The sequence below is a fragment of the Streptopelia decaocto genome (genome assembly GCF_964273445.1).
Source record: "Streptopelia decaocto genome assembly, chromosome: 6".
Taxonomy (NCBI): domain Eukaryota; kingdom Metazoa; phylum Chordata; class Aves; order Columbiformes; family Columbidae; genus Streptopelia; species Streptopelia decaocto.
In genome coordinates this window covers 13,592,337-13,603,778 of record NC_138660.1, presented here as the reverse complement: position 1 = coordinate 13,603,778, position 11,442 = coordinate 13,592,337, and the positions used below count along the sequence as shown (strand labels likewise).

Genomic DNA, 11,442 nt, shown 5'->3' with positions numbered 1-11,442 from the left:
GCATTATTTATTTTCTGTGTAACGTAAACTCCAGTCCAGCAAAGACTGAGGCTTGTGTTCCAATGCAAGGCATGTGTGCTTGGGCTCGGCAGCCTCAGTGCAGCTATTCATGGGCAAAGCAAAACACATATGCCAGTGTCTTTGCACTCTGCAGACGGAGTGGAGGGACGTGACTTGCTCTTTCAGAAAAGGGATTCTTAAAATTCTCCACTTACCTGTGGTGTGAGATTGGGGGACTCAGAGATGGGGGCTGGAAACACTGTGCTGGCCGTTGGAGAAGTCCATTAGGGCCAAAGTGCCACCCTCAGCTCCAGATCTTCCTGGCATATATAGGAAACGTATAAAACAGCCTCATGGAGAAGGAACAGGGGATATCTGAGGGTCTGAGGCCACCCGCAAACTCTGTGCATGATTCCTGAATGGCTGGTAGCTGATACGAGCTGGTTACTTGGAGCCAGCTCCGAATTGCTCCTGCAGCAGGAGACCCTGTGCCCCTGCTGAAGGGCTCCCTGCTTGGCTGGCAGGACATTTCTTAATTGCATTTCTTAATGCACTAGAGTCTGTTCTCTCTTTCTGTGAGCAGAGCTGTGGTCACCCACACATAATGAATCTATGTTGCAAGGAAGATGTGGGTTGTATATAGGTCATAGAAAATATAATTGTGTAACTCCATTAACGCATTCCTGAGATAATGTGCTGAAATACAGTTTAGCTGCAGAAAATAGGGCTGTGGGCTTTAAATAGCTTTACTTGAGCATCTCTTGGACAGATCTGGCAATGCAGCAAGCACATCACTGTGCCCCCTTCAGGAGAACACAAAGTCCCCTTGCAGAATGTGCTTTCTAAGTATGTTTACTGACCTTTTTTAAAGCATTTAAAATACATTTCATTATGCTGGGAGCCACTTAAGAAGCCCAGAAGAAAGCCTCATGAGTCCATGGGAGAATGTGGGAGCTACCCTCTGAGAAAGGGGGTGCAGCGGATGGCAGCAGGCACCAGGGTGCCCACTGGGGCTCGGTGGGGTGCAGAGGCACCGGTGCGAGGGGGGAGCAGCGCCCTGAGGCCGAGCTGCAGCAGCCAGGGCCCCCAGCACCCCTGGCACTTCAATGTGAGCAGGCACTCACAGCCAGGGGCCCACAGGAGCCTGGTATCAGACCGGGCACCCACGGGAGAAGTCCTGCTCTGCCCACTCTGCTGCGCTCTTCCTGCCCTTCTCCATCAGAACACATCTGGCTGAACGCCAGCCAGGCCCAGTACCTTGTGTGTGCTGTGATGACCCTGCAGAAAAATAAAAAGAAAAAAAAATTACCTTATTTAGCAATGTAAGGCTGACCCTGGTGCAGGGCATTTTGGGGACATATTGAAAAGCTGGGATTAAGTGCAGTGCTTGGACTCTGGTATTCATGGTGGGCACATCTGCAGGGGTTAAATGCCTTTGGGCCAGAGCTTTACTGCTGGTCCAGCTCTGGCTCTGCAATGCAATTCTGTCTGTAGAGGCTTACCTGCTGTCTCTTTGGTACCTCTTTGGCCTTGTTTTTCTTTGCTCTTTTTGTTTTCTTCTCTTTCCCTCAGAAGGGATTCCTCTGGCTCCTCTTCCAGGGACCTGGACCTCAGCAGCAGTGCCAAGCAGGTCAGAGAGCCTTCCTGGGAGCCCAGCCAGAACCACTGCTGGTTCTGCACAACAAGGTTTGTCCCTTAAATAATAATATCTTCTTTAGTTTTCCAGCTTCTTAAATCTATCTTTTTGGTTTCTTGTGTTTTGAATAGATAATTGGATAATTTCCAGGGTGGAGAGCTACTCACTAATTGCATATATGTGAATCACAACACCTTTTGTGCACTTGCCTTGGATTGAGTTGCCACATCCCAGAGGCCAGTTCACGATTCCAGAGTCTGTTTACTTCCTTTGGTGTCATAACTGTAATTTGAAATTTTACACCATTTTGCATGAACAGATTTCAAAGCACTTTCTGACACTCCTAGAAACAGGGGAAAATTCCCACCTGCCTTCCCTTTCTTGTCTTCTGCAAGTTCATTTTTGTTTCCATATTCATGTGGCAACCTGTCTGGCCAGCCCAAAGCCCTGTTTCCTTTAGAGGAGAAAAACAACAAAAATTAACATGCAGGAGACGAGACAGAGAAAGGAAAGAAGGCACCTCCTGAGGCAGGAAGAGCTGCCCATGCAAACAATGGCATCTCCATCATCTCCATGGTGGGACTCTCAGGACTCCCAGGATAACCTGGGTGCCAGGATATGACACCTTGACACTGCAGGTCCCACAGGGAGGCCCCAGCACTGGGACTCCAAAAGCAGCAGGTCTGAAGGCAGGATCTGTTCATGCAAAATTATGCAAAATGGCCATGACTGAGGCAGCTCTCCAGCCCCCTCTGTTTGTCCTGCTCGGCCACCACCTGGAGATGAAGGCTTCCTCACAGGGACAGGCTGGGAGCCCTGGGCTAGTGGCTTCCAGGGCTGGAGTTGGTGGTGTCCCACAAGCAAAGGGAGTTCTCAGAGCTCCTGGTCCCTGCCGTGCCTCTGCTGGAGGATTTTCCCATTGGTGAGAGCTTGAGCAGTTTCTAGGCTGTCCTAAGTAATGTTGAGGCTTGGACTAGACGTCATCACAGGGTTGAGGTGATGGTGTCACTCCAGCTGCTCTCCCATCCCATGGCAGATCCAAAGCTGCTGGGGGCTTCTCTGCAGCTCCTGAATTCCCAGCTGTGGGACGTAGCATGACAAGACAGCCTTTCCCTGGGGTATCAGGAGGTCATTTCAGAGTGGCCTGATGTCTGCAGTGGGATAGTCTCACTTGTGCACTAAGCCAGGTGACCTGCAGGTAGAGCTTCAGAGGTGGTGTTGCACTGCACTGTCCCAGTCCTCAGCTGGCTGGATTTAATCTGCAGCTGCAGCTTACTCTAACAAGGGTGTTTCTATGCTATCAGCACTCAGGGCTGTTGCCTCCTCTCCCTAGGGCCAGCCAAGCCTTGTCTCCGAAACAGGCAGTTGGGTAACATGAGAAAATCCCGGCCCATCCATATGCGCCCTAAACACGGTGCTGTCTGACACCGCGCACAGTGCATGCCCAGCACCACCTCACCCCATGCACAACCTGCATGTGACCCACACACAGGGCTGCCTCCCCTGCGCACCCCTGACGTGCTGTGCGGCTTGTGTCCCCTCACCCCCACTGCACCCACATCTGCCTCCCCATGAGTGTACACTGCTTGTACACCCTATCTGTGCCCACACCCGCCTCGCACGCCGTGCTACCTTGTCCTCCGACCCTGCAGCCTTACACCTTCCACATGCTGTGCATGCACCCTGTGTGCCTGCCCTGCAGCTGCCTCACCACCCAGAAATGTGGGGGAGGCTTAATTCTTGCGTGAAGCATCCAGAGCATGTCTGGTGCTTTGCCCTGGTTTCCCCCCCAGCTCCCCTCCTTCCTGCCCTCCCACCCCTGCTCCAGCTTCCTGCCCTTTGATGTGCCTCCCCACCTCTGCTCCAGGGTTCGAACTGCTTACCAGGTGGAGATGACTTCTCCCCACCCTGCAATTAGGTGCAATTATAAGGTTATGCTTTTCCCTGAACCCTTGCTCTGTTGTGCACTGAAGGTGGATGGGCTCATCAGCGGGGTCCTGCTCCTGGCTAACAGGCAGGACATGGAGCAGGGTCCTGGTCTGTGTGGGCAAGCGATGCTGGTGGGTGTTGGAGGTGGGATGACATGAGAGTTCTGGTGGTGCTGGGGATGGGGTGGCTGCTGAACATGTCCTGGCCTGGTGGCCTGAGCAGGGACTCAGCTGCAGGAGCCCAATCCTGCTCCGTTCAAACATGGGAGCAGCAGATACCTGGATGCCTCCTGCCATGGTCAGGCAGAGCCCAGAAATGTGCCCCTGGGGAAGGCACAGCCAGTGCTCACGTGGAGACAGGTCCCAGCCCAGCAGTGAGCTTGGCTGTCAGCTCTCATCATCTGTGCTTCCAGGCATGTGGTGCCTTGGCACCCATGGAGTGCCTCTTGTTGGAGAGGCCTTCTGAAGGTGCTGCCTTTGGCTGCAGATGAGACCCCTGTGTCTCCTATTAAACCATAGGTTTGCTTCCACTGCTATTGGTGCTGGCTGCAAGGGAGCAGATGGCTACAGCAAAGCCCACCCCACATGTCATCTCCACTCTCGGTGGGTCTCAGGAATTGTTAGCTCTTGGTGGCTCCTGGCTCCTCGTTACCCCGTGGCCATGTCCCAGGTGAATGCACGTTCCTGCAGCAGGTTTTGCGGAGCACACTTGGGTGAATGTCTCGCTGCTCAAGTGTGACCTTGGCCACAGGGTACAAGGAACGAGAACTGCAGTGCCTGGCCACTTGGGCACAGTGCTGGTAGGGCCAGCACTACAGGGCAACCCTTGGGTGCTGAGCAGTGTCTGGAGCTCAGAGTATGAGCTCCTGCTGCCAGATAAGGGAGAAATGCTCTATCTAAGGGCAAACAGATGCTACCACTGCCAGGGAGTCCTCACTCCCTCCGGCAGCAGAGTGCTCCATGCACAGATGTGGATGCACACACTGACACACCTTTGTCCTCATGCACACAGGGCAAATGCTCTGCTGTTGCCTTGGCTGCTGTTTTGCAGTGCTTTCCTCCCTGGTTGCTCTGCAGGATGCAGGCAACCACGCTCAGGAGAAAAGCTGAGCTCGTGGGTCTGCTGTGTGTGGGAATCCCTCCTTCACAGTGCACCATGGTGTGGCAGTGCTTGTACCACTCGGGTCAGGGCTTTTCTGATTTCCAACCTGCTTGTATCACAAGAGGTGCAGGTGAATGTGGGGCTTGCAGAGGGTCTGCAGGACACCTCTGACTTTGATATGGGCAGCCAGAGCAACTCCGTCAGGATCATGCACACAGTGGCTGTCGAAGCGCTGAGGGAGAGGGGTGCAGGCAGGGAGAGCCCCCACCTGCTCCCCTGCCCCACACCAAACACTGCTGGCAGGGCCATGGAGTGGGTGCTCCCCTCGAGCTCTTCAACCCCAACAGCGCTGCAAGGTCTGCATGAGATGAGCTGTGCTCAGCTGCAATGGCCATCGAGGTCCTTGGAACACCTTGGCTGCGTCCGTGTTTCAGGGCACACCTTGGCAGCACAGCCCTGGTAAGGGACAGGACAGAGCTATTTGGGGCCCTTAGAGTGGCATTTGGGCAGCCAGGGGCTTTACAGCATGTGTGTACATGTGTAAAGCAGGCAGTGCAGTGTGTAAAAACACACCTAGAGAGAAAGTCTCAACAGAGATTAGATTAAAAGAAAATGTAATTAAACACAGAACATCCTGTCTGTTACCCAACTTTCCTTGCATAACTCTTGGGACTTGCTGCCTTCACAGATGGCTGCTCTGCTGTCAAAGTCATTTGCTGGGCACCTGTTGGAAAAACTGCCAGGTCAGCACAGAACTAATTGCACAAGCATCTTTCCTTGTAGTGAGACTTAAAAGTCAAAAGGAAAAATTGCTGAGAGGTCTTGCAGCTACCCAGACCAGCCTGTGATGCCTCCCACTACTTAATCTTCCCCATGTACTCCTGCGAGTGACTGTGATGGGGACGAGGATGTTGTGGTGGCCTGAGGGATCTCCAGGGCTTGAGTGGCCCCTGGCAGAGTAGGTTGCATGTCCCTCCTGGGAGCACAGTGATGGCTACTGCTGGGCCAGAGGGAGCAGGATGGGAACTGCTGCTGTCCTCAGCCCCTCTCAAAGGCTGCAGCACTTCTGCCCTTGCCCTGCTGTTTGCACCCAGGTCCAAGGCTCTCGTGGATGGCTGGACTGAAGAGAGCTCTGCAGCTGGGGAGTGACACCCAGACACGTGGGGTGTCTTTGTCCGCCTGGGTGAGCAGCCAAGTTGCAGCCCATCTCCAGCTTTGTACCAGCTGCAGATCTAAGGCAGCTGACCAGCCTGCCGAAAAAACAAACCATATCGAGGACCAGGGAGTGGCTTGTGCTAGTGCTGAATAATGATGATCCCAGCACGCTTATAAAACAAGGCAGAGAGCTCACCACCAACCTGTTCCTGGCAGCCCTGGTCCTCCACAGAGCATCACTCCACCTCATCAGCCAAGGTACGTCTCTGAATTAAGAGATTCAAAATGGGACCTGTGCTTGTGTCTGCAGTGGGGCTCATGCCCTGCGGCTGGAGGCAGGATGGGCTTTTCTTTTAAACTTGGGGAAAATGCTACTGCTGCTCTTACAGAGGAGTTTCTGGCTGGGGAAGCAGAGCAGTTCCATGCTGTGGGCACTGTAAGTGCCAGCCTGCCGTGAGCAGAGCCCAAAGCATGTGGGCAGCATCCCGACCCCAGGGGCTGCTCGGGGGGAGCAGCACAGCTCCCACTTTTGCTCTGCTGCTGGTGGGCAAACAGCAGAAGGATGCTGGATCATGCCCGGGGCGCAGGGCTGTTAGGACCTGGCACAGGAAAATGTGTCCTCTCCCTTTTTGAAGCACACCTTTGGGAGGTCAATTAATGTTTTATTTGGTGCTGATTTGAGTCTCGACCAACTTCCCCACCCTGCAGTGCTGTGTACGTTCCAGCACATAAAGACATACATTGTTTCCCCCCAAAGGCAGTTGCGCTGTCCATCCCACCACCTTGCAGGACCAGGCAGCCCTGGTAGACGGGGAGGTGTCTCACTCATGATGCAGGCTCCTGCTGTGGTGTACACGCTCACTTCCATGTCCCAGGGACCCAGCTTTGCCCCAGCTCTGGAGCATGTTCCTTCTGCTCCAACATTTTATAGCAAACGTCTCTGCATTTTCTCTTGTCTCAGCTTTGCACAATTGATGATGCTCCTGAGCGTCCCTGGGTGTTTGTCACCCCTGCACCTTCCTAGGTGTCAGGTGCAGGTGACAGGTGCAAGTGCTGTCCCCAGGCACTGCCTTGCTTCCTACAGAGCTGCTGGGCACAGCCTGAGCACAGGCCGGGCTTGAGGCCGTTTTGGGCTGGGGACTTACTTGGCACAGTGCCTTCATGTTCTTCTCGGGATCCTTTTCTCATTGGTGTGCCCATGAGGTGCCCTGTTGCAGACGTCCTGTTCTTGCTGTATTTCACCCAAATTTCTGCTCCAGGCAGGCCCCAGCTCAGCTGTTTTGCTCCTCCCCAGGTTCATTTTCCACTCGCCCCCCGGTGCAGCCATGCTGACCACAGCAGTGCAGCTCTCGGTCCTGCTTGGCCTCCTTGGCTTTGGGAAAGGCCAGATGTTTCACATGGGACCATGCCCAGATCCACCAGTCCAAGAAGACTTTGACATCAACAAGGTGTGAAAAGCTTTCTAAAAATCTCATGGCAGGTAGTGAGTTAAGCTAAAGGGGCATGGGAGCAACAGCAAACTGCCTGGATGAGGATGAGGGGTTGGTGGGTTCAGTCATGAGACCTTGTGTCAGAGCTGCCAGCGTGGGTCTGTGTGGGGGTCTGTGGTCCCACCAACCCCCACTCCTCCTGTGCCATGGAGGGGGATGCTCGAATGAACTGAGCAGGTGAAACTGTGCCAGCAAATGAGCTGGCTGCTCTGCCTCAGCTCTCCTGCGCTGAAAGCTTCTCTCTGGACTTTCTTTTATCAGTATTTGGGGAAATGGTATGAGATAGAGAAGCTGCCCTCAAGTTTCGAGAAAGGAAGCTGCATCCAGGCAAATTACTCACTGAAGGAGAATGGGAAGTTCAAGGTGATCAACAAGGAAGTGATGTAAGTGTCCTCACCACAGCCATGGCACTCTTGTCACCTCTTCTACCTTTCTGGGTGATGATTTTTCTCCAAATTGCCTGTTTCTGGGTCTGAGGGTGCTGGGGGGGGCACCCTGTTGTTGCAGTAGCTCAGCTGGGAGAACGGGCTTGGCTGTGGTTACAGCAGAGATGGGGGTCTCTGGTTTCTGCTGGTGCTTCACTGTTCTCCGTCTCATTGTCCAAGGTGAACTGTGAGAAAATAGATCAAATGCACACGGCGACTCCCGTGTGAAATAGTCTGGGTCTCCCCCTGACTGGTTTGTGATCCCCAGTGATGGCTGAGAAGCCAGATGCCCTGGGGGGCTACGAGGATGGTTACAGGATGGCAGTCATCACCTTGTGCCCCTGTGTGCTGCGGGGTGCCTGTGCCCTGGGCTCCTCTCTGCTTTGGAGTAAAGGGACCTGACGAAAACGGGCAGGGAAGGTGAAGCACACGGGTCATTTTTACTTAAGCAAGAATTCGACACCCTTTTTCTGGAGCATTTACCTTGCACTGGTAGTAACTGCTGTGTAAAGGGATCGGCAATCATCTCCAGTCTCAATCAGTGAGCAAAGCAAATGCGCCAATTATTCCCTTTATTATACTTGATAGTCTGCAATTATCCTGACCCCTCCCGGCTTTTTGTAAGGACTGATGCAGATATTAATTCATCTGTTTCCACCACCAGCCCCAGCTGCTGTGGGGAGCTGCTGTGAGCGGCTGAATGAATGAGAGGGAGTGAGCGGCGAACGCAGTGCTGTCCCCTGTGCTCCCTGGCATGACATGGGGACTTTGTTCTGGCTCACAATAACAACAACGCAGCAACACATCCCTTGTGTCTGGCAGAGAGCGGCGTCCATGCTGCTCGCTGACCGCACAGCACTGTCCCTGCAGCTCCATTGCTAGGGCAGCACCGGGCAAACAGCTGCCCGTTTATTTGCACCTGCACTGATCTGCAGGAAACTAAATCTGACCGCTGGTGTCACCACTGCAGCAGCTCAGGACCACGAAATGTCAGGAAAATTTGGGGTCACGTGTGCACTGGTGCATGGCTCCAGCATCAGCCCCTCAACCTCTGCTGCTGGCAGCATTAGCTTCTGCCTGCTTGCGTGTTCCTGCTTCACAGGGAAGCATGAAACTTTCCTGCCCCATGGGCAGCATCCAGGTCTTGAGGCATCCAGGGAAAAATGCAACTGTAAGATGGGCAGCCCAGGTGTTAGGGCTTGCTTGCCAAGTCTTAGGGCAGTGCTCTGAACCAGCCAAGCAGGGACAGGTCATTTGTGTGCAGAGGAATGTGCTGGGACCCAGAAAAAACACAGATGATTGAACAGACATGAACAGACACCTTCCACAACTAGCAGGAGTTGAGCTGCATCCTGGCACATCTGACATCAGTGCTGGGATCATCCCATCCCACACACAAGGGTCTTCCTTGCTCTCTTCTCTGTCACTGTCTCCATGGCACTGAAGAGCACCCCACTGGCAGGAGCACCCTGGGGTGCTGGGGTGGTTTAACTGGGGACAGCATTTGCCCTGCTGCACCTGGCCCAGGACCTGGTGTGCCCTGGGCGCTGCTGAAACTGTGCTCAGGGGCGAGCTATTCCCACAGGAATGCCATGGTTACCTGGTATGTGCTGCAGCCACTTGTTGGCAGGTGGATGGATCAGGAAGGATTATTTAGTGGGATCAAAAAAAAAAAGTTATTTCAAATGCACGTGATTTTATTTCTCACCTTGCCATTCCCTCCTCAGTTCCAGTGGCAAAATAAACGAAGTCGAAGGAGAAATGATGCACATGGATGTAAAGGAGCCGGCCAAGCTGGGCGTCCGCTTTAACTGGTGTAAGTGTGTGTCTGGGGGCTGGCAGCACTCCCTGCACTGCGACGTGGCCCAGGCAGGGCGGGAGGGCAGCGCCTGCACAACGCCGGCACCGCTGCCGGGTCACCAGGGGTGCACAGGCAGCACAGCAAGGGGCAAAGCTCCCCTGTCGACTTCAGCGCAGCACAACAGGGTGATGCCAAAGGGTCAGGACAGACATTGCGACTAACAAGCAGTGGTTTGGTGATATTTATACATTATCTACAGCTAGAGGCCCTGCCGTGGTGGAGCACTCTTCACCCGCTGACCTCAAAGCAAGACAGATCTGCAGCATTGCGGTCCCTCCAGGTCATTCACAGGTGGGGCTGGGAGGCGGAGGCAGACCCACAGCTGCTGCAAGGGCCAGGAACAGGCTTTTCTGAACACAGCGATACAGCTACTAGCCCACCCTATCTCTGCTTACAAGTGCTGTTTAATAACCATTAATAATAGGTTTTTGTTTGCTTTTTGTTCCCTTGCCAACGTAACACACAATAGGGGACTGCTGAGGTGCAGTGCATTTTATTCACGTTGTGCTGCACTTTCCTCTGTCTGCAGCAACACTAGGGAAGCGAGCAGAAGTCTCCCCTTGGCTCTCTTTTTATTCTGCTCCCTTGCACCTTTTCCCTGGCTACTTCATAGCTCTCACATAGACAGGTTATTTGTAGAAATGGGTAGAGCAGGGGTACTTGCAAAGGAGATACAACTACTGTTCATGGGCACAGCCAGACTGAATTCTGCGCTGCTGAGGCATCACCTGCAGAGTGTGCAACCCCAACCCAGACAACAGCGCCTGGCACTCCTGCGTGCATCAGAAATAAATCCCAGGACACTTACACCTGCCCGCTGGACTCACCTCTGCTTTCTGCCTGACAGTTTGAAGCTGGAGTGGCCAAGGTGTTCAGGCCACAGTGTTTATTTTCCAGCAAGTCCTTCCTAATCGGGGCTTTGTGGCTTTACCGAGTTCCTCTGGGCAGAAGAAGGAGTCCTGATAGGCTTTTATAAATTATAGCTCCCTGTACTGATCACAGTTACGTGGTTCAGGAGCAACAAAAGCGGGAACAGCACCAGCAGCCATGGCTGGAGTTATGCAGTTGGTCTCACATCACATTCACAGTGCTCTTCTCTCTCCTAGTCATGCCTTCTGCCCCTTACTGGGTCGTCTCCACCGACTATGAAAACTACTCACTGGTTTACTCCTGCACTAACATCCTCTGGCTTTTTCACATCGACTATGCCTGGATTCTATCAAGAGCTCCTGACATGCACCCAGAAACCGTGGAGCAGCTGAAGGGCATTCTCCAGTCCCACAAGATCGACACCGAGAAAATGATGCCCACGGATCAACTTAACTGCCCTCCCGAGATGTAACTCCCGGCACACAGTGACACAGCACCAGACCAGCAATGAACTTTGTTGCTTTCTTTATTATCCATTAGAATGTCTCTATGTAACAGAGAAATGTAATAATCCTTTTGCTAACAGTAGTTTGCCAGCCCTGAGTTACTCCTTGTTCCCTCTATTGTTCTCCCCCCTTTTTTGTCTTGCTCTTACTTTTGCAAAGTAACTGACTGATTCAAAGCTAAGGAGTGAAGAAGTGCTGAGGTGCAGATGTGAAGCTCTGTTGTTGCTGTGAGTCCTCCTGTATGTGGATGGGAAAGGGTATGAGATGAGACATTCAAGTATTAGTCCTGGGGAAAAACCTTTCATGACACAACACCAGGTTTGTTTCCCATGTTTGTCTTGACACTTCTGGGCCTGCAAGGAGTCCACAGTGTCTGAGCTACACCGCAGGCACTGCCTTCCCAGCGGCAATGCCCAGACAAGGGGGGTTGGTCCTGCAGCCTGGGAACTGAGACTGGGGGTCTTGAATG

General features: G+C 53.2%; 1 protein-coding gene across 1 annotated transcript; it reads left to right on the top strand.

Annotated features, from left to right (window-relative positions):
* Positions 1–7,146: 7,146 nt before the first annotated feature.
* Positions 7,147–11,094, top strand: APOD (apolipoprotein D; the record flags this gene model as incomplete). Its single annotated transcript, XM_082055654.1, has 4 exons — positions 7,147–7,269; positions 7,573–7,694; positions 9,464–9,552; positions 10,704–11,094. The coding sequence occupies 4 exons, from the start codon at positions 7,147–7,149 to the stop codon at positions 10,937–10,939; spliced, it is 570 nt and encodes a 189-aa protein (XP_081911780.1). The 3' UTR covers positions 10,940–11,094.
* Positions 11,095–11,442: the final 348 nt, after the last annotated feature.